The 25,081-nt window shown below is 42.4% G+C and overlaps 1 protein-coding gene across 1 annotated transcript in view; it reads right to left on the reverse strand.

The window, feature by feature from the left end:
• Positions 1-23,502, reverse strand: part of LOC115123372 (rap guanine nucleotide exchange factor 5-like) — a 92,742-nt gene extending 69,240 nt beyond the window's left edge. The window contains exon 1 of the mRNA XM_065020237.1: positions 23,135-23,502. Within this exon, the coding sequence (XP_064876309.1) occupies positions 23,135-23,290 (156 nt within the window). The 5' untranslated portion in view covers positions 23,291-23,502. The remainder of the gene's footprint in view (positions 1-23,134) is intronic.
• Between the last annotated feature and the right edge of the window lie 1,579 nt (positions 23,503-25,081).

Genomic DNA, 25,081 nt, shown 5'->3' on the forward strand with positions numbered 1-25,081 from the left:
GCTGGGCATGCCAAGAGATGAGTTCTGATTGGTCTGCCATGTAGCTTGCTTCTGTCTATAACATGAGCTGGTCAGTATGTCTAGGTAATCCTTTCTAACGCGGCTTTTTAAAGATAGCACGTAGTAGAACTACATAAGTGTTGCTCTCCACTTTCTTGAGGACCGAGTTTTGAAATCGGTGGAATTATAGTATGGTAGTATGGTAATTCTGGCATTTGATTGCAAATATGCAGCCAAAGTCAAAACGAGAACACACAGAAGGCTGTTGTTTAAAACACTAGTGTCTCGATTACATCTTCAAACTACGGGCAACCATGGCATCCGTGACAGAGAGGGAGAAGCGCCCATGTATACGGACGGGTAAGAGAGTCTAGCTCGCTACATTTTCAGATACAACACGTTTCTAATTTTGTCAGGAAGTCGTCGTCATTGCTAGTTATGGCCTAATATTAGATGGCTAACATCAAATCAAGCTACCCGCAGATTCATGCAAAGTAACAGGTTTATGTTTCATTGTCACTGTGACAATTGTGTATAGAAGTAGCTGGTAAATTTGCTCTGGCTATCTACTCCGATTTCAGAGCACTCTCGTCTGAGTGTGCCAGAGCGCTGAATAAATGACGGATTTGCAAACGCTAAACATCCATTTTGAATATGTCCGGTGTCAGTAAACATTGGCAAATATAATGAAATTGTTGCCAGCAGAAGTTACAGTCACAAAAGATCTGGATAACATAAAACCAGCCTGACCAGAGCTGCTAAGGGGAGTAAAATGGTCAGAGGGAGCTGTTCTCTTATTTGTGTCTGGAAGTAGCTAGCCAACGTTAGCCAGTTAGCTTAGGTGCTCGACTGCTTTTGTTAGGTCAGAACGCTCTGATTAACCTTTTCGGCCAGTGTCCAGTGTCCAGCTCCGAGAGCAAAACGCTCTGAGTTTACGAACGCCCAGAGCACTCTCCAGATTAAATTTACGAACACACCCGTAGTATAAACCAGCCTTTAGCCTTGAAATCTTTGGTTGTTTAGTACATGGCCTCACATGTGAATGCTTAAAAGAGATGGATAAGGCTAAACCTTAAGAGGGTGTGAACGATGCTGAATGGGTGTAGAAAAAGAAGAGCTCTCCAGTAGGTGTACCAAAACATTCAAGGGCCATTTTCTCAGAAGTGAGGTTACATGTCTATCAACTTTCAAAGCAGAATTACTTTCCCATTGTTCCTCAACTGTAGTGTATGATATACCATTTTCTTGCTATGAGTCTCTACTTTTAACTAATGTAAAAAAACACAATTTCATATTTTGCGACATAAGACTGAATGGAGCCGGTGGGTCACAAATAGGCTTTGTTTTGGTGTGTGAAAAGGCTGTGACATTGCTAAATAACCCACAAGGATAGACCATTACATTCTCCATTTTGATAAAACAGTTTTATGACCTTTTTTATGAGTGCACCCCATAAAAGACATGTTTCACATCTGTAGCTTGTTATTGTCTGTTAATCATACCTGTGCTACAGTCTGAGGCTTCATGTGTAGAACATTAAGTGGGACATTTCTAATCAATGCAAAATGGAATTACAATTACGGAATTCAATTGGCTAAATGAGAAGGAGTAGGCTACAATGACCAACCAACAGGTAGGCTGTTGTTTAATAGGAATGGAGTTGGCTAAATGAGAAGGAGTAGGCTACAATGACCAACCAACAGGTAGGCTGTTGTTTAATAGGAATGGAGTTGGCTAAATGAGAAGGAGTAGGCTACAATGACCAACCAACAGGTAGGCTGTTGTTTAATAGGAATGGAGTTGGCTAAATGAGAAGGAGTAGGCTACAATGACCAACCAACAGGTAGGCTGTTGTTTAATAGGAATGGAGTTGGCTAAATGAGGAGTAGGCTACGATGACCAACCAACAGGTAGGCTGTTGTTTAATATGAATGGAGTTGTTGACTTGGACTGAAATTGGCGCCGGTACTCATTTTGGGATCTGGTATTGTTATATTTAGGTGCAGGAGCTCCACAATACTTTTGAACTAATATTCTATAAGAGGAACAGGAGCTCAAGCAGTAGAACATTTGAGGTTCTGGAACTCAGCCCTGGTGACCTCCTGCCCAAGACAAGATGGCTAATTTAGCTAGCTAGGTTCTTCACATGGATTTGATGCAGTCCAGACAGACACTACCAGATGGTATGATCGATAACCTATGGCAGTAACAAGATTGTCTAACAAGCCCGTGGCGGTTTGGCTACTTTGCCTCAGTGCCAAACACACCAGCTCCTGCACCTCCCTCGCCCCTCCCCCGCCCGTCCAAACAGGGCACAGCCAAACAAACTCTGTGGGACAGCACACCGGCTCTCTGCGTGAACAAGTCTCCATTAAAGTTTCAGATAAATATTCTTTCCTTAATAAAACACATACGTGAAAAAAATATAATGATATTATTTTAATTGTGAAATATTTGAAAATGCCCGTGCCTAACACACACACACACACACACACACACACACACACACACAGACAAACACACACACACACACAGACACACACATGTTTCCAGACAGTGTTTGGGTTAGAAAAGAAGTAGAGCACCATACACTCTCTCTCTCTCTCTCTCTCGCTGTTGCTGCTGTCGGTAGTGGCCTCAGGCTCAAAGAGAGAGAAAGAGAGAGAGAGAGATACTGCCCACAAAATGAGGTGGAAACTGAGTTGGACTTCCTAACCTCCTGCCAAATGTATGACCATATTAGAGACACATATTTCCATCAGATTACACAGACCCACAAAGAACTTGAAAACAAATCCAATATTGATAAACTCCCATATCTACTGGGTGAAATACCACAGTGTGCCATCACAGCAGCAATACTTGTGACCTGTTGCCACAAGAAAAGGGCAACCAGTGAAGAACAAACACCATTGTAAATACAACCCATATTTATGATTTATTTATTTTCCCTTTTGTACTTTAACTATCGGCACATCGTTACAACACTGTAATGATATGACAGTATGACATTTGAAATCTATTTTTTTTGTAGTGTAATGTTAACTGTTAATTTGTATTGTTTATTTATTATCTACTACACTTGCTTTGGCAATGTTAACATATGTTTCCCATGCCAATAAAGCCCTTAAATTGAATTGAATTGAGAGAGAGAGCAAGAGAGAGTCTACTGTTTGCTGATGATCTGGCACTTCTGTCCCCAACCAAGGAGGGCCTACAGCAGCACCTAGATCTTCTGCACAGATTCTGCCAGACCTGGGCCCTGACAGACCTGGGCCCTGACAGACCTGGGCCCTGACAGACGTGGGCCCTGACAGACCTGGGGCCCTGACAGACCTGGGGCCCTGACAGACCTGGGCCCTGACAGATCTGGGCCCTGACAGACCTGGGCCCTGACAGACGTGGGCCCTGACAGACCTGGGGCCCTGACAGACCTGGGCCCTGACAGATCTGGGCCCTGACAGACCTGGGCCCTGACAGACGTGGGCCCTGACAGACCTGGGGCCCTGACAGACCTGGGCCCTGACAGATCTGGGCCCTGACAGACCTGGGCCCTGACTGTCAGGGCCCAGATAATGGGGTTCCAAAAAAGGTCCAGTTGCCAGGACAACAAATACGAATTCTATCTAGACACCGTTGCCTTAGAGCACACAAAAAACTATACATACATCGGCCTAAACATCAGCGCCACAGGTAACTTCCACAAAGCTGTGAACAATCTGAGAGACAAGGCAAGAACGGCCTTCTATGCCATCAAAAGGAAGATAAAATTCGACATACCTTAGGATCTGGCTAAAAATACTTGAATCGGTTATAGAACCCATTGCCCTTTATGGTTGTGATGTCTGGGTTCCGCTCACAAACCAAGAATTCACAAAATGGGACAAACACCAAATTGAGACTGCATGCAGAATTTTGCAAAAATAATTATCAAAAGCCAGAAAAGAGCCATTAAATTCTACAACCAATTAAAAGGAAGTGATTCCCAAAACTTCCATAACAAAGCAATCACCTACAGAGATGAACTTGGAGAATAGTCTCCTAAGAAAGCTGGTCCTGGGGCTCTGTTCACAAACACAAACAGACCCCACAGAGTTCCAGGACAGCAACACAATTAGACCCAACCAAATCATGAGAAAACTAAAAGTAAATTATTTGACACATTAGAAAGAATTTACAAAAAAACTGTGCAAACTAGAAAGCTATTTGGCCCTAAACAGAGAGTACACAGTGGCAGAATAGCTGACCACTGTGACTGACCCAAACTTAAGGAAAGCTTTGACTATGTACAGAATAGCCTTGCTATTGAGAAAGGCCGCCGTAGGCAGACCTGGCTCTCAAGAGAAGACAGGCTATGTGCTCACTGCACACAAAATGAGGTGGAAACTGAGCTGCACATCCTACCCTCCTGTCCAACGTATGACCATATTAGAGACACATACGTACAGTGGGGGGGGGGAAGTAGTTGAACCTTTTGGAATTACCAGGATTTCTGCATAAATTGGTCATCAAATTTGATCGGATTTCATCTAAGTCACAACAGTAGACAAACAGTGTGCTTTAACTAATAACACACAACGTATTGTATTCTTCTTGTCTATATTGAAAACATAATTTAAACATTCACAGTGTAGGTTGGAAAAAGTATGTGAACCCCTAGACTAATGACTTCTCCAACAGCTAATTGGAGGCATGAGTCCGCTAACCTGGAGTCCAATCAATGAGACAAGAATGGAGATGTTGGTTAGGGCTGCCTTGCTCTATAAAAACACTCACAAAATTTGAGTTTGCTATTCAAGAAGTTTGCTATACAAGAAGCATTGCCTGATGTCAACCATGCCTCGAACAAAATATATTCCAGAAGACCTAAGATTAAGAATTGTTGACTTGCATAAAGCTGGAAAGGGTTATAACATATCTCTAAAGACACATTGTCGATAAATGGAGAAAGTTCAGCACTGTTGCTACTCTCCCTAGGAGTGGCCGTCCTGTAAAGATGACTACGAGAGCACAGCGCAAAATGCTCAATGAGGTTAAGAAGAATCCTAGAGTGTCAGCTAAAGACTTACAGAAATCTCTGGAACATGCTAACATCTCTGTTGACGAGTCTACGATATGTAAAACACTAAACAAGAATGGTGTTCATGGGAGGACACCATGGAAGAAGCCACTGTTGCCCCCCAAAAAAACATTGCTGCACGTCTGAAGTTCGCTAAAGTGCACCTTGATGTTCCACAGCGCTACTGGCAACATATTCTGTGGACAGATTAAACTACAGTTGAGTTGTTTGGAAGGAACACACGACACCTTGTGTGGAGAGAAAAAAGGCACAGCACACCAACATCAAACCCTCATCCCAACTGTAAAGTATGGTGGAGGGAGCATCATGGTTTGGGGCTGCTTTGCTGCCTCGGGGCCTGGACAGCTTGCTATCATCGACAGATAAATGAATTCCCAAGTTTATCAAGACATTTTGCCGGAGAATGTTAGGCTATCTCTCCGCCAATTGAAGCTCAACAGAAGTTGGGTGACGCAACAGGACAAAGACTCAAAACACAGAAGTAAATCAACAACAGAATGGCTTCAACAGAAGAAAATATGCCATCTGGTCAGAGTCCTGACCTCAACCTGATTTTTAAAAGTAGAAAAACAGATCCACACCACATTGGGTGAGGCGGTTTGCAGGAGAGTATTTTGAAGTTGAGGTTTAGAAAAATATAAAAAAGAGATGTGAAGAAAAAGATATAAAAAGATGATTACTTAGGACACGACAAGACAAAGACGTCTGACTGCTACGCCATCTTGGATTCCTGCCACTGTATTTCCCTCAGATTACACAGATCCACAAAGAATTTGAAAACAATCCTATTTTGATAAACTCCCATATCTACTGGGTGAAATACCACAGTGATAAACTCCCATATCTACTGGGTGAAATACCACAGTGATAAACTCCCATATCTACTGGGTGAAATACCACAGTGATAAACTCCCATATCTACTGGGTGAAATACCACAGTGATAAACTCCCATATCTACTGGGTGAAATACCACAGTGATAAACTCCCATATCTACTGGGTGAAATACCACAGTGATAAACTCCCATATCTACTGGGTGAAATACCACAGTGATAAACTCCCATATCTACTGGGTGAAATACCACAGTGATAAACTCCCATATCTACTGGGTGAAATACCACAGTGATAAACTCCCATATCTACTGGGTGAAATACCACAGTGATAAACTCCCATATCTACTGGGTGAAATACCACAGTGATAAACTCCCATATCTACTGGGTGAAATACCACAGTGATAAACTCCCATATCTACTGGGTGAAATACCACAGTGATAAACTCCCATATCTACTGGGTGAAATACCACAGTGTGACATCACAGCAGCAAGATTTGTGACCTGTTGCCACGAGAAAAGGTCAACCAGTGAAGAACAAACACCATTGTAAATACAACCTATATTTACGTGTATTTATTTTCCCTTTTGTACTTTAACTATGTGCACATCATTACAACACTGTATATAGACATGTATATAGACATAATATGACATCTGAAATGTCTTTATTGCTTTTGGAACTTTTGTGAGTGTAATGTTCACTTTTTGTTTATCTATTTCACTTACTTTTGCAATGTAAACATATACTTCCCATGCCAATAAATCCCCTTAAATTGAAATAGGGGCGGGCTAACTCACAGCTAACTCCACTTACCCTGAATGAAATGACTGATATGCGAGTCGAGGAACAATGAAATCAGATTCTCTCCTTCCTGCAAAGATTAAGTCATCATCCCCTTTATTTGGACAAAATTACTGAATAAATATTTAATTTAAAAAACGAATGTTAAAATATATCACATTACACGTGTAGTAATGAAGGAATGCATTTAAAATTTCACACACAGTAATGATATTTTATCAATATGAGTGGGAAGAAAGGTGGTTGTGGTTGTGCATTGATAAGCAAACCACAGTCGGCATTTACGACAAGCATTTACGACGCCACCTCTAAAAGCCTTTTTCACACCATAACCTGATTCATTTGCAAGATAACATTCTTTCATTTAGATTTTCGGCACAAATTAAAATGTGGCACTGACTCGCCCATGGATTGATGTTTCAGCATTATCTCAATGAAGAGTTCGGCACAGACAGAAGGGGAAACCCAGACGTCACAGGGGCTATAAAGCCCAGGTATCCCATTAGAATGTTTTCTCACCGGTCAGAGGAAGTGCAGTCGCGGGTGGTGGGAGAGAGGATACAACTCGATGAGACTGGCCTGACATTCTGCAACATTTATCATCTGATCACAAATACATTTTTCTGTTCCCAAAACTAAAATCTGTTACAAACACAGTGAACTAATTTTAATAGACTTTTCCAAAATTGTATAAGATTACGTGGTTTAAGGGTGCAAGGTCGGATTGAGTTTGCACACACGCAGACTTCACAGAGGAGGCGTTCCCTAATGAAAATATACAAATATATGCTACAACGAGCCAATAGGATCTCGCTATCCTGTGCTTGGCATTGCCCACCTCCTGCCCGCCCACCTCCTGCCCACTATGCTTCATTTGCTACCACTGTAAACAACACAAATTAACAATCTTGGGTTACTTATAAATATGTTTTGAGTTCAGCATCTCCCGCTTACAAGCAAAAACTCAAACAGGAAGTACCAATGATGCGCTCAATACGGAAGCGTTCCGATGAAGCGGTTGCTAAGCTACAGGACTGTTCCACTAGTACAGACTGGAATATGTTCCGGGATTCATCCAATTAACATTGAAGAGTTTACCACATCAGTCACCGTCTTCAATAATAAGTACATTGACGACGTCGTCCCCACACTGACCATATGTACATATCCCAACCAAAAGCCATGGATGACAGGCAACTAAGCTAAAGGCTATAGCTTCCGCTTTCAAGGAGCGGGATCAAAATCCGGACACTTATAAGAAATCCCGCTACGGCCTCCGACGAGCCATCGAACAGGCAAAGCGTCAACACGGAACTAAGATTGAATCCTACTACGCCGGCTTTGATGCTAGTCGGATGTGGCAGGGCTTGCAAACTATCATGATTACAAAGGAAAACCCTGGCCGCGAGCTGCCCAGTGACGCGAGCCTACCAGATGATCTAAATTCCTTCCATCAACGCTTCGAGGCAAGCAACACCAAATCATGCATGAGAGCCCCAGCAGTTCCGGACGACTGTGCGATCTTGCTCTCCTTAGCCGATGTGAGCAAGACCTTTATACAGGTTAACATTAACAAGTCCGCTGGGCCAGATGGATTACCAGGATGCATACTCAGAGCACACACTGACTAGCAGGCAAATGTCTTCACTAACATTTTCAACTTCTCCCTGACACAGTCTGTAGTAACTACATGTTTCAAGCAGACCACCATAGTCCCTGTGCCCAAGAACACCAAGGTAACCTGTCTAAATGACATTCGCCCCATAGCACTCACGTCTGTAGTCATGAAATGCTGGTCATGGCTCACATCAATACCATCATCCCAGACACCCTGGACCCACTGCAATTCACATACCACCCCAACAGATCCAAAGATGACACAATATCCAGTGCTCTCCACACTGCCCTTTCCCACCTGGATAAGAGAAACACCTATGTGAGAATGCTGTTCATTGACGACAGCTCAGCTTTCACCACCATAGTGCCTTCCATCACTAAGCTCCGGTTCCTGAGATTGAACACCTCCCTCTGCAGCTGGATCCAGGGCTACCTGATGGTCGGCCCCAGGTGGTGAGGTTAGGCAACAACACATCCGTCACACTGACCCTCAACACGTGGGAAGAACAGGGAATGCCTGCTCAGTCCCCTCCTGTACTCCCTGTTCACCCATGACAGTGTGGCCACGCACGACTCCCAACACCATTATTAAGTTTGTTGATGACGCGACGGTGGTGGGCCTGATCACCAACGACAATGAGACAGCCTATAGAGAGGAGGTCAGTGACCTGGCAGTGTGTTGCCAGGACAACAATCTCTCCCTCAATGTCAGCAAGACAAAGGAGCTGATCATGGCCTACAGGAAACGGCGGGGCGAGCACGCCCCCCCCGCCACCAACATTTATGGGGCTGTGGTGGAGTGGGTCGTGAGCTTCAAGTACCTCGGTGTCCGCATCACTAAGGAATTAACATGGTCCACACACACCAACAAAGTCTTGAAGAGGGCACGGCAATGCCTCTTCCATCTCAGAATGCTGAAAAGATTTGGAATGGGGCCTCAGATCCTCAAAATGTTCTACAGCTGCACCATTGAGAGCATCTTGATTGGCTGCATCACCGCTTGGTATGGCAACTGCTTGGCATCCGACCACAAGGCGCTACAGAGGGTGGTGCAGATGGCCCAGTACATCACTGGGGGCCGAGCTCCCTGCCATCCAGGATCTCTATACCAGACGGTGTCAGAGGGAGGCCCTAAACATTTTCAAAGACCACAGCCACCCAAGCCATAGATTGTTCACTCTGGAACCGCATGGCAAGCAGTGCCGGAGCACCAAGTGTGGGACCAAAAGGCTCCTGAACAGCTTCTATCCCAAAGCCATAAGACTGCTGAATATTTAATCAAATAGCTACCCTGACTATTTGCATCAACCTTTTTTTGGACTGACTCTCTTCCACTGAGTATTTGCACACTCACTGGACTCTACCCACACACTCACTGGACTCTACCCACACACTCACTGGACTCTACCCACACACTCACTGGACTCTACCCACACACTCACTGGACTCTACCCACACACTCACTGGACTCTACCCACACACTCACTGGACTCTACCCTCACACTCACTGGACTCTACCCTCACACTCACTGGACTCTACCCACACACTCACTGGACTCTACCCTCACACTCACTGGACTCTACCCTCACACTCACTGGACTCTACCCACACACTCACTGGACTCTACCCACACACTCACTGGACTCTACCCTCACACTCACTGGACTCTACCCTCACACTCACTGGACTCTACCCTCACACTCACTGGACTCTACCCACACACTCACTGGACTCTACCCACACACTCACTGGACTCTACCCTCACACTCACTGGACTCTACCCACACACTCACTGGACTCTACCCACACACTCACACATACATACACTGACACTCCAACACAAATACACACAAACATTACATACGCTCACACACACGAAACACATACACACATGTATATGGATGCCACACACAAACACACACACACACACTTTTACACACCTCACATATGCTGCTGCTGCTGCTACTCTGTTTATTATCTATCCTGATTACCTAGTCACTTTTACCCCTACCTAAATGTACATATTACCTCAACTACTAACACTGCTGCTACTCTTGTTTATTATCTATCCTGATTACCAAGTCACTTTTACCCCTACCTAAATGTACATATTACCTCAACTACTAACACTGCTGCTACTCTGTTTATTATCTATCCTGATTACCAAGTCACTTTTACCCCTACCTAAATGTACATATTACCTCAACTACTAACACTGCTGCTACTCTGTTTATTATCTATACTGGTTGCCTAGTCACTTTTACCCCTACCTAAATGTACATATTACCTCAACTACTAACAGTGCTGCTACTCTGTTTATTATCTATCCTGATTACCAAGTCACTTTTACCCCTACCTAAATGTACATATTACCTCAACTACTAACACTGCTGCTACTCTGTTTATTATCTATCCTGATTACCAAGTCACTTTTACCCCTACCTAGAGTGGTTGCTCCACTAAAAGTTTAGCGATTATGCAGTGGGACTTAGTACAATACCCTGTGGTTTAGTACAGTACTTCATTGCTCCAGCCGAGCGCAAGGGGGAGTTAGAGCACTGATTATGCTTTTGGGTCCTAAGGCGCTACTGTGTCTCTGTAGTACTGTAGACTACTCCTGACCAGTCACGTTGTACAGCGCCTTAGTGGCGCAACAGTCTAAGACACTGCATCACAGTGTAAGTTGTGTTGCTATAGAGGCTGATGTGCCGGCCTTGACTGGGAGACCCATGAGATTATTGCAGGTTTTTGTTTTCTCTCGCCCTAAAAACAGAAATAAATAATTCTAAATAACAAACTGGCTTTATTTACAAATTAGTAACATTGTCTCACCCCATGTTCAAGAATGGCATTTTTCTCATTTTATATTAATATAAAACAAAATCATCTCCAAAATATTGTTTTTTTTTTAAACCTAGGGATTATTATTATTAATTTAGAATGATATAAAAGCCCCTTGGATATTCTCACAGATATATTATTAACCCGGTTATTAGCAGAACAAAAAATATTGGTCATGGCACCCGAGTGACGCACAATGGGATTGCCTTGCTGTTCTCCAGCTGTATCTACTGAAATAGTGGTAGGTGTGCGAGGTTCAAAGCACGGGGGTAGGGGGCACGGGATGGGCCGCAGAGCCATGCACAGAAGACAGACCTAGCCCATGGGGAAGGGAGGAGGAGGAGGAAGGGGGAACCCCCACCCCGCCACACCGGGTAGCACAGAGCAACACTTTAAGGGGCATTGCATTAATAATGGCGCTGACTAGGGAAACATTCCCGTGGTTCTTAGTGCCAGTCTGCACGTTCAAACTAAAACAATGTCACTAATAATGGCGTGAAAAATGCCCCTTGGATATGAATTCAGAGGGCAGATATTATTAAATATTAAAGCATTACACCATTATGACCTCATTAAAGGCAACACTCAAAAGTTCTACTTAAATTCTAACTGGATTTAACGAAAAATGACATGAAAAGCACACATTTGTAAATCCCAAACTCTAAAATTAATTGGAAAGGTAAATACAAATTATTTGTGACATTGTTGTTACAATAAAGAATGTAAACAATATGTAAACAAGATGCTGTGTTTTTATTTACAGTAGTGATGGACAGCTGGTGGCATTTTGAAAACAGGTTTTCAAACACGTAGCCTGACATTTAATCCTAGTCAAAATTCCCTGTTTTAGGTCAGTTAGGATCACCACTTTATTTTAAGAATGTGATATGTCAGAATAATAGTAGAGAGAATCATTTATTTCAGCTTTATTTCTTTCATCACATTCACAGTGGGTCAGAAGTTTACATACACTCAATTAGTATTTGGTAGCATTGCCTTTAAATTGTTTAACTTGGGTCAAAAGTTCAGGGTGGCCTTCCACAAGCTTCCCACAATAAGTTGGGTGAATTTTGGCCCATTCCTTCTGACAGAGCTGGTGTAACTGAGTCAAGTTTGTAGGCCTCCTTGCTCGTACACGCTTTTTCAGTTCTGCCCACAAATGTTCTATAGGATTGAGGTCAGGGTTTTGTGATGGCCACTCCAATACCTTGACTTTCTTGTCCTTAAGCCATTTTGTCACAACTTTGGAAGTATGCTGTGGGTCATTGTCCATTTGGAAGATCCATTTGCGACCAAACTTTAACTTCCTGACTGATGTCTTGAGATGTTGCTTCAATATATTCACATCATTTTCTTGCCTCATGATTCCATCTATTTTGTGAAGTGCACCAGTCCCTCCTGCAGCAAAGCACCCCCACAACATGATGCTGCCACCCCCGAGCTTCACGGTTGGGATGGTGTTCTTCAGCATGCAAGCCTCCCCCTTTTTCCTCCAAACATAACGATGGTCATTATGGCCAAACAGTTCTCTTTTTCATCAGACCAGAGGACATTTCTCCAAAATGTACAATCTTTGTTCACATGTGCAGTTGCAAACCGTAGGCTTTTTTTATGGCGGTTTTTGGCTTCTTCCTTGCTGAGTGGCCTTTTAGGTTATGTCGATAAAGGACTCGTTTTGCTGTGGATATAGATACTTTTGTACTTGTTTCTTCCAGCATCTTCACAAGGTCCTTTGCTGTTGTTCTGGGATTGATTTGCACTTTTTGCACCAAAGTACGTTCATCTCTAGGAGACAGAACGCGTCTCCTTCCTGAGCGGTATGATGGCTGAGTGGTCTCATGGTGTTTATACTTGTGTACTATTGATTGTACAGATGAACGTGGTACCTTCAGGCATTTGGAAATTGTTCCCAAGGATGAACCAGACTAGTGGAGGTCTTCAATTTGTTTGCTGAGGTCTTGGCCTGATTTCTTTTGATTTTCCCATGATGTCAAGCAAAGAGGCACTGAGTTTGAAGGTAGGCCTTGAAATACATCCACAGGTACACCTCCAATTGACTCAAATAATGTAAATTTGCCAATCAGAAGCTTCTAAAGCCATGACATAATTTTCGGGAATTTTTCAAGCTGTTTAAAGGCACAGTCAACTTAGTGTATGTAAACTTCTGACCCACTGAAATTGTGATAGAGTGAAATAATCTGTCTGTAAACAATTGTTGGAAAAATTACTTGTGTCATACACAAAGTAGATGTCCTAACCGACTTGTCAAAACTATAGTTTGTTAACAAGAAATTTGTGGAGTGGTTGAAAAACTAGTTTTAATGACTCCACCTAAGTGTATGTAAACTTCCGACTTCAACTGTATATAGGGCAGGTAATCAAGGAGGTGATGGAGTCCAGATGAATGTCATTATGCGCCTAACGCTGGTGACAGGCGTGCGCCCTAATGAACAGCCTGGTGACCTAGAGGCCGGAGAGGGAGCACACGTAACATACCCGTTCCAGGGTTAGGACCATAACCACAAAGGACTGAAAATGAGCCGGAGCTGAGAGGATCACCAAAACTAAAGGTATTTTCGTTTCAGTGCATTTTCTTTAAAAAAAATGTATATAGTCTATCAATGTGTAGGCATACCGTGTAATAAAATGTATATAGTCTATCAATGTGTAGGCATACCGTGTAATAAAATGTATATAGCCTATCAATGTGTAGGCATACCGTGTAATAAAATGTATATAGCCTATCAATGTGTAGGCATACCGTGTAATAAAATGTATATAGCCTATCAATGTGTAGGCATACCGTGTAATAAAATGTATATAGCCTATCAATGTGTAGGCATACCGTGTAATAAAATGTATATAGCCTATCAATGTGTAGGCATACCGTGTAATAAAATGTATATAGCCTATCAATGTGTAGGCATACCGTGTAATAAAATGTATATAGCCTATCAATGTGTAGGCATACCGTGTAATAAAATGTATATAGCCTATCAATGTGTAGGCATACCGTGTAATAAAATGTATATAGCCTATCAATGTGTAGGCATACCGTGTAATAAAATGTATATAGCCTATCAATGTGTAGGCATACCGTGTAATAAAATGTATATAGCCTATCAATGTGTAGGCATACCGTGTAATAAAATGTATATAGCCTATCAATGTGTAGGCATACCGTGTAATAAAATGTATATAGCCTATCAATGTGTAGGCATACCGTGTAATAAAATGTATATAGCCTATCAATGTGTAGGCATACCGTGTAATAAAATGTATATAGCCTATCAATGTGTAGGCATACCGTGTAATAAAATGTATATAGCCTATCAATGTGTAGGCATACCGTGTAATAAAATGTATATAGCCTATCAATGTGTAGGCATACCGTGTAATAAAATGTATATAGCCTATCAATGTGTAGGCATACCGTGTAATAAAATGTATATAGCCTATCAATGTGTAGGCATACCGTGTAATAAAATGTATATAGCCTATCAATGTGTAGGCATACCGTGTAATAAAATGTATATAGCCTATCAATGTGTAGGCATACCGTGTAATAAAATGTATATAGCCTATCAATGTGTAGGCATACCGTGTAATAAAATGTATATAGCCTATCAATGTGTAGGCATACCGTGTAATAAAATGTATATAGCCTATCAATGTGTAGGCATACCGTGTAATAAAATGTATATAGCCTATCAATGTGTAGGCATACCGTGTAATAAAATGTATATAGCCTATCAATGTGTAGGCATACCGTGTAATAAAATGTATATAGCCTATCAATGTGTAGGCATACCGTGTAATAAAATGTATATAGCCTATCAATGTGTAGGCATACCGTGTAATAAAATGTATATAGCCTATCAATGTGTAGGCATACCGTGTAATAAAATGTATATAGCCTATCAATGTGTAGGCATACCGTGTAATAAAATGTATATAGCCTATCAATGTGTAGGCATACGTGTAATAAAATGTATATAGCCTATCAATGTGTAGGCATACCGTAATAAAATGTATATAGCCTATCAATGTGTAGGCATACCGTGTAATAAAATGTATATAGCCTATCAATGTGTAGGCATACCGTGTAATAAAATGTATATAGCCTATCAATGTGTAGGCATACCGTGTAATAAAATGTATATAGCCTATCAATGTGTAGGCATACCGTGTAATAAAATGTATATAGCCTATCAATGTGTAGGCATACCGTGTAATAAAATGTATATAGCCTATCAATGTGTAGGCATACCGTGTAATAAAATGTATATAGCCTATCAATGTGTAGGCATACCGTGTAATAAAATGTATATAGCCTATCAATGTGTAGGCATACCGTGTAATAAAATGTATATAGCCTATCAATGTGTAGGCATACCGTGTAATAAAATGTATATAGCCTATCAATGTGTAGGCATACCGTGTAATAAATGTATATAGCCTATCAATGTGTAGGCATACCGTGTAATAAAATGTATATAGCCTATCAATGTGTAGGCATACCGTGTAATAAAATGTATATAGCCTATCAATGTGTAGGCATACCGTGTAATAAAATGTATATAGCCTATCAATGTGTAGGCATACCGTGTAATAAAATGTATATAGCCTATCAATGTGTAGGCATACCGTGTAATAAAATGTATATAGCCTATCAATGTGTAGGCATACCGTGTAATAAAATGTATATAGCCTATCAATGTGTAGGCATACCGTGTAATAAAATGTATATAGCCTATCAATGTGTAGGCATACCGTGTAATAAAATGTATATAGCCTATCAATGTGTAGGCATACCGTGTAATAAAATGTATATAGCCTATCAATGTGTAGGCATACCGTGTAATAAAATGTATATAGCCTATCAATGTGTAGGCATACCGTGTAATAAAATGTATATAGCCTATCAATGTGTAGGCATACCGTGTAATAAAATGTATATAGCCTATCAATGTGTAGGCATACCGTGTAATAAAATGGATATAGCCTATCAATGTGTAGGCATACCGTGTAATAAAATGGATATAGCCTATCAATGTGTAGGCATACCGTGTAATAAAATGGATATAGCCTATCAATGTGTAGGCATACCGTGTAATAAAATGTATATAGCCTATCAATGTGTAGGCATACCGTGTAATAAAATGTATATAGCCTATCAATGTGTAGGCATACCGTGTAATAAAATGTATATAGCCTATCAATGTGTAGGCATACCGTGTAATAAAATGTATATAGCCTATCAATGTGTAGGCATACCGTGTAATAAAATGTATATAGCCTATCAATGTGTAGGCATACCGTGTAATAAAATGTATATAGCCTATCAATGTGTAGGCATACCGTGTAATAAAATGTATATAGCCTATCAATGTGTAGGCATACCGTGTAATAAAATGTATATAGCCTATCAATGTGTAGGCATACCGTGTAATAAAATGTATATAGCCTATCAATGTGTAGGCATACCGTGTAATAAAATGGATAATTAAATAAAGATTAAATAAAATAAAAATGTTTTAAGTGATTTTGTACTAAAAAAGTGAATGTGTTTTTGCAGAGTACACAACCATGCCAACAACCATCCGTGGGGATCAGTGGACAAAGGGCTGGACAACGGGCCGCACCGAAAAAACGCACGGTTGCCAAGTTTTGCTGGATTTAGTTTTGCTCGATTCTTAAAATGTGTATGCAGCATTTGTGTGTTGGAGTCACTTTTAATTCTTAATTTATTTACCGTTTCTATTAGGGTTGCACATTTTGGGAAATATTCAGAGGTGAACATTTTTCGTGGGAATTAACGGGAATATATGGGAATTAACAGGAATATATGGGAATTAACGGAAATATTTGCAAATTAATATAAATACCATTTAAATGTAGATGATTTTTGCATTGGATATAATTTCCATATCATATGAAGACAGAAACATAAACCTTTTGCCTTATCATAAGTAGACATAATTGCAAATGATGAAATCCTTCCAATAGAAATAAAAACAAACATTTAGTTACGAATTTAACTTTAATTAAATTAGTTGCCATGGGATGATTTCACTGAACAACGAAAGAAAGGGAATATTGAATGATCCCCAATGTTCCATCACATCTCCCAAAAACGTGTTCAACATGCATCTGTAAAATGATAGTCTAGAAACTAAAGCTTTGGTTGTCTTCCTCTCAGGCTTTCATGTCTTTACCCTGGAACTCCTAAATGTCCACCTCTTGAACATCAGACTCTGAGGCCTCATCTTCACTGTCACTCTCCAACCTTGTTGAGGATGGCTCATTGTCAGGCTCAAAAAGCCTCAAATTTGCCCAGATGGCCACCAAATTTTCAACCCTTGTATTGGTCGGCCTGTTGCGTGCTTTGGTGTGTTTGTGTGTTCCCAAACAAGGACCAGTTGCGCTCTGAGGTGGCTGATGTTGGTGGAATTTGGAGGATGATGTAGGCAACAGGGGAAAGAGCCTCAGATCCACAAAGTCCCTTCCACCAGGTGGCTGGTGAGATATGTTGGAACAACTGCCATATTGCATCTCCATCCCAAAGCCCTTGCTTGGAAGTGTACTTCGCCAGACTGCCAAGAACCTTGCCCTCATCCAGGCCAAAGTGGCGAGACATGGTATTGATGACACCATAGCCCTTGTTGATCTCTGCACCAGACAGGATGCTCTTGCCAGCATACTTGGGGTCCAACATGTACGCTGCGGCATGTATGGGCTTCAGGCAGAAGTCTTCACTCTTTTTGATGTATTTCAGAACTGCAGTTTCCTCTGCTTGGAGCAACAGTGAAGTGGGCAGGGCAGTACAGATTTCTTCTCTTACATCTGCAAGCAGAGTCTGAACATCAGACAGGATGGCATTGTCTCCCTCATTACGTGCAATGGCTACTGCTATAGGTTTCAGGAGTTTCAGGCTGCTTACCACTCTCTCCCAAAATATTATCCAGGAGGATCCTCTTGATGGGGCTGTCCATATCGGCAGACTGTGACATGGCCATTTCTTGGAGAGGTTCTTCTCCTCCAGAAGACTGTCAAACATGATGACAACACCATCCCAACGGGTGATGCTGGGCAGCTTCAATGTCTTAATCTTCTCACTTTGCTTGGTGCGGTAGATTGCTGCTATATCTTGATGAACAAATTGTTACTGACTGGAAAATACTCTTTCAAACACACATGGTCACGTTGTACAGCGCCATTATGGTTATTAGCAGGTAGCTGGACAATAGACTTGCCTAGAAGGAGAGTAGAGGGAGAATTCTATCGTCAAATGTATTTCTTAGTTAGGTTGGCTGTATCACAACCGGCCGTGATTGGTTGAAATTTCAGTTTAATCCACCAGAAAAGACAAAACAAATAATACAACAAAAAAGTATTATTATTATTATGTATCACATCCGACCGTGATTGGGAGTCCCACAGGGCGGCGCACAATTGGCCCAGCATTCCTCTCCCTCTAAAAACAGAAATAAATGTTTTGGCCTTTACAAATATTATTTTGGCCTTCATTCAGATTACAATCACTCACTTTCGTTTTTTTTAAACGAAATAACCTCCAAAATATTGTTATATATTATCAAGATGATGGCGCAGTCATATAGCCAGCACCTACATAAAGCTGAGTGACTCGCTCATTCATGGCTTTGGATCAAAATAAATAATTACCAACATTATTTTTTTAAAATAGTTTTTAATAAAGAAATGTTTTGGTTATCCTGACCTGGACACCACGTACAGTATTATAATAGCCCATTATGGGCTATTAGCAGGACAATATACCTTTACCAACGCCTCTCTGTATTTTGATACTTTGTGGGTGGGGCCTCCCGAGTGGCGCAGTGCAAAATGCGTTGCTACAGATGCAGGTTCAATACCCGTGCCGGCCGCCACCGGGAGACCCATGAGGCGGCTTTTGGTTTTAATTTAGAATCCTCCAATCCTCTAGATGTATTATTGGTGGAGAGTCACGTCATATTTTTCGTTATACTGTAGTAGAGGTCGACTGATTAATCGGAATGGCCGATTTTTTAAAATGTTTTTTTTTGTGTGTTTTTGTTTGTTTTATACCTTTATTTAACTAGGCAAGTCAGTTAAGAACACATTCTTATTTTCAATGACGGCTTAGGAACGGTGGGTTAACTACCTTGTTCAGGGGCAGAACGACAGATTTTGACCTTGTCAGCTCTGGGGATCCAATCTTGCAACCTTACAGTTAACTAGTCCAACGCTCTAACCACCTGCCTCTCGTTGCACTCCACGAGGAGACTGCCTGTTACGCGAATGCAGTAGAAGCCAAGGTAAGTTGCTAGCTAGCATTAAACTTATCTTATAAAAAACAATCAATCAATCAATCATAATCAATAGTTAACTACACATGGTTGATGATATTACTAGTTTATCTAACGTGTCCTGCATATACTCGATGCAACGCAGGGGGATGATTAAACAAAAGCGCATTTGCGAAAAAAGCACAATCTTTGCACGACTGTACCTAACCATAAACACCAATGCCTTTCTTAAAATCAATACACAGAAGTATATATTTTTAAAATTGCATATTTAGCTAAAAGAAATCCAGGTTAGCAGGCAATATTAACCAGGTGAAATTGTGTCACTTCTCTTGCATTCATTGCACGCAGAGTCAGGGTATATGCAACAGTTTGGGCAGCCTGGCTCATTGCGAACTAATTTGCCACAATTTTACGAAATTATGACATAACATTGAAGGTTGTACAATGTAACAGGAATATTTAGACTTAGGGATGCCACCCGTTAGATGAAATACCAAACGGTTCCGTATTTCACTGAAATAATAAATGTTTTGTTTTCGAAATGATAGTTTACGGATTCGACCATATTAATGACCAAAGGCATGTATTTCTGTGTGTTATTATGTTATAATTAAGTCTATGATTTGATATTTGATAGAGCAGTCTGACTGAGCGGTGGTAGGCAGCAGCAGGCTCGTAAGCATTCATTCAAACAGCACTTTCGTGCGTTTTGCCAGCAGCTCTTCGCAATGCTTCAAGCATTGAGCTGTTTATGACTTCAAGCCTATCAACTCCAGAGATTAGGCTGGTGTAACCGATGTGAAATGGCTAGCTAGTTAGCGGGGTGCGCGCTAATAGCGTTTCAAACGTCACTCGCTTTGAGACTTGGAGTAGTTGTTCCCCTTACCCTGCAAGGGCCGCGGATTTTGTGGAGCGATGGGTAACGATGGTGGCCGTCGATGTGTTCCTGGTTCGAGCCCAGGTAGGGGCGAGGAGAGGGACGGAAGCTATACTGTTACACTGGCAATACTAAAGTGCCTATAAGAACATCCAATAGTCAAAGGTATATCAAATACAAATGGTATAGAGAGAAATAGTCCTATAAATACTATATTAACTACAACCTAAAACCTCTTACCTTGGAATATTGAAGTCTCATGTTAAAAGGAACCACCAGCTTTCATATGTTCTCATGTTCTGAGCAAGGAACTTAAACGTTAGCTTTCTTACATGGCACATATTGCACTTTTACTTTCTTCTCCAACACTTTGTTTTTGCATTATTTAAACCAAATTGAACATGTTTCATTATTTATTTACAACTAAATAGATTTGTTATTTCTGTATTATATTAAGTTAAAATAAAAGTGTTTGACACTTTTAATGACAATTCAGTATTGTTGTAATTGTCATTATTACAAATATATACATATAAAAATCGGCCGATTAATCGGTATCGACGTTGAAAAATCGGTCGACCTCTAACTTTTACCCCTACCTACATGTACATATAACCTCCACCACCTCGTACCCCCCCACATTGACTCAGTACCGGTACCCCTGCACATTGACTCATTACCGGTACCCCTGCACATTGACTCAGTACCGGTACCCCTGCACATTGACTCATTACCGGTACCCCTGCACATTGACTCAGTACCGGTACCCCTGCACATTGACTCATTACCGGTACCCCTGCACATTGACTCAGTACCGGTACCCCTGCACATTGACTCAGTATCGGTACCCCTGCACATTGACTCAGTACCGGTACCCCTGCACATTGACTCAGTACCGGTACCCCTGCACATTGACTCAGTACCGGTACCCCTGCACATTGACTCAGTACCGGTACCCCTGCACATTGACTCAGTACCGGTACCCCTGCACATTGACTCAGTATCGGTACCCCTGCACATTGACTCAGTATCGGTACCCCTGCACATTGACTCAGTATCGGTACCCCTGCACATTGACTCATTACCGGTACCCCTGCACATTGACTCAGTACCGGTACCCCTGCACATTGACTCAGTATCGGTACCCCTGCACATTGACTCAGTATCGGTACCCCTGCACATTGACTCATTACCGGTACCCCTGGACATTGACTCATTACCGGTACCCCTGCACATTGACTCATTACCGGTACCCCTGCACATTGACTCAGTATCGGTACCCCTGCACATTGACTCAGTACCGGTACCCCTGCACATTGACTCAGTACCGGTACCCCTGCACATTGACTCAGTACCGGTACCCCTGCACATTGACTCAGTACCGGTACCCCTGCACATTGACTCAGTACCGGTACCCCTGCACATTGACTCAGTACCGGTACCCCTGCACATTGACTCAGTACCGGTACCCCTGCACATTGACTCAGTACCGGTACCCCTGCACATTGACTCAGTACCGGTACCCCTGCACATTGACTCAGTACCGGTACCCCTGCACATTGACTCAGTACCGGTACCCCTGCACATTGACTCAGTACCGGTACCCCTGCACATTGACTCAGTACCGGTACTCTACTGTAAATAGCCTCGTTATTTATTGTGTTACTATTTTCTATTTTGATTTGCTAATGTTCTTACTTTTTAACTCTGTACTGTTGGGAAAGGGCTCGTAAGTAAGCATTTCACTGTGAACTCTACACATAATGTGGCGCATGTGACCAATCAAATTTGATGAGATTTTTTGTATTTGACACACCCACTTGCATGGCCCAGCCATGGCCCTTTAGTACAAAAACTAATTTGAGTCGACACACTTCTACTGCTATCTTTTTACGACAGCTACTGTCTGACAATACCTCAGTTAAAACACGCATGATGAAGCTTGTGTTATAGTACTATTCATTAGATTCCCGAACATGTCAGGACACACCAGATCTCTTGTTTAGTCGCTTTTGTAGCCTTTCCTACTCACCCTGCATTCACACCTTGAACAGACACTCAGCTCTGTACTGCTTTGTGGGTTAGGTGTGTATATTTGTAGGTTAGGTGGGTGTGTGTGTGTGTGTGTGTGTGTGTGTGTGTGTGTGTGTGTGTGTGTGTGTGTGTGTCCGTCCTTCCCTCCCCCAGGGGGAGTCCTAGCAGAGGTACTATACCTTCATGCCTCAACACAGTAAACAAACACACATCATTATACACCAACCTACACACACTTGAGGAGAGTTGAGAAGACACTGTTAGTATTACTGTCATTGTCAGTTAACATATTGTAACCCAGGGTCATTACAATATCAACTGTTGAGAACAAGGGCCCATTAGAGTACATGAATGGGCAAGTAACATAATTAACTGAATCAAGTCTGGACCAAGACAGCTCTGTGTGTGTGTGTGCGTGTGTGTGCGTGTGTGCGTGTGTGTGTGTGTGTGTGTGTGTGTGTGGGTCTGGCAGCTTAAAACACATTATGGATGTACAACAGCCGGTGGCGGGAGCCTGAAACGAACACACACACTCACGCACACACACACACACACACTGCCTGCCGTTGCTACAGTTTGTTCGTGTGAAACAACAGCACATCCAGGTGAATCGTGACAATGAGGTGACAGAGAGAGAGGGGGTCAGAGAGGTAACGCGACTAACGCTTAACGACCAACCACAACACACACACACGGAAGAAAAATGTTTCTATATGTATATGGCGGTACTCACGCTTTTCTTCCGTAGGTGCAGTCCATGTTTCAACAGTCCTGGTAAATCCCGGATCTTCTGCCTGAGCTGAACCTGGTCTCGAGCTCCGGTGTTCCGGTTATTCCACCGCCAGCCGCTGACCATACCGTCTTCCCCACCAGGCTCCGAGTCCTCCATGTCTGTCTCTCGCTGTCTCTCCAACTCCCGCTCCTCTTCTCTCCTCTCACACGCAGACACACCAGTTACGGATCATTGTCGTCTCTCTCTCTCTCCGCCTAGAACTCTCATTCACACACCGATCTGCGTCTGTTCAGCAACGAACAAACCGCGCGCCTTAATGACCTATAGCCGCAGCAGCACGCGACGCTTCTCAACCCACGTCCTCCTCCTCCTCCTCTTCCCTTGTACTATGAGTGTGTGACTGACTGTGTGTTTGTGTGGGAGGGACTCGCAGAGGAATATCATTGCATAATATCCACTAGTCAGTCTGTCAGCAGTCAGACATAGAGGAGTCATAACACCTTGCTAAACATGTAATACATTGTATGTACATTATCCCCGTTTTTTAATTCTAATTAGATACATTGATAATAATAACACATTTAAGCTACATATCAATGTTGACAAATGAGGGCCAAGCATATAATTGTTGTATTAAAGAGTATTTTCTGTGGCATTCAGAAACAAAATGGTGGAAAGGACAGACTGGAGGCTAGACCAACCTGCATGTGGCTCCAATTTCCATATGTAAACAAAGGGCCATTAGGTTACACCATCAGGGTGTGTGTGTGAATGTGTGCATTTTTCTAAACTGAAGTCACCTGACAGTGTCACGAATCTATGAAATGTACATTCCACACACAGGTCTCTGTCTCATTCTCTCTCATTCTCTCTCGTTCGCTCTCTCTCTCTCTCTCTCTCTCTCTCTCTCTCTCTCTCTCACACACACACATATATACAGGGGGTCTAAGTGAATGGGCTGAAGTCAGTAAGTGTGTTGTATAATTGAGATGTCATGTCTGTTATCCAGAGTCTTAATCTCACATAATTGGCCCCTTTCATCCACTCAGATTACACTACACACACACACACACACACACACACACACACACACACACACACACACACAGTCTTGTACAGCTAACCTTGTTAGGACACAATTCAGTCCCATTCAAATCCTATTTTCCCTAACCCCTAATGCTAAACCCTAACCTGTCCCCTTACCCTTAACCTAACGATAATCCTAACCCTAAACCTACCCCTAACCCTTAACATAATTCTAAACCTAACCCCCCTAGAAACAGCATTTGATCTCATGACTAACAAAATGTTCCCAGTTGGTCAAATTTTTACACATACACACACAGCCCATGTCTGGTTTATGTAAGTGTATTTGAGTGTTTCACCCTCCAAACTCTGTGTCTCTAAAAGATGTCAGAGTGCACCCTGGGTAGTGGCTGGTTTAGGTCTCACGACAACTGTGCACTAGGTGCACAAAAGCTGCATCCTGATTCATCACACATCTCCCAAAGTATACACTAGCACACTCCCTGTCATGGATTGAACCTCTACGGGATCGGTGTCCCTAAACCGGGACGGTTGTTGGATCGGTGTCCCTAAACCGGGACGGTTGTTGGATCGGTGTCCCTAAACCGGGACGGTTGTTGGATCGGTGTCCCTAAACCGGGACGGTTGTTGGATCGGTGTCCCTAAACCGGGACGGTTGTTGGATCGGTGTCCCTAAACCGGGACGGTTGTTGGATCGGTGTCCCTAAACCGGGACGGTTGTTGGATCGGTGTCCCTAAACCGGGACGGTTGTTGGATCGGTGTCCCTAAACCGGGACGGTTGTTGGATCGGTGTCCCTAAACCGTGACGGTTGTTGGATCGGTGTCCCTAAACCGGGACGGTTGTTGGATCGGTGTCCCTAAACCGGGACGGGTGTTGGATCGGTGTCCCTAAACCGGGA

Source organism: Oncorhynchus nerka, linkage group LG7 (assembly GCF_034236695.1).
Source record: "Oncorhynchus nerka isolate Pitt River linkage group LG7, Oner_Uvic_2.0, whole genome shotgun sequence".
NCBI lineage: Eukaryota > Metazoa > Chordata > Actinopteri > Salmoniformes > Salmonidae > Oncorhynchus > Oncorhynchus nerka.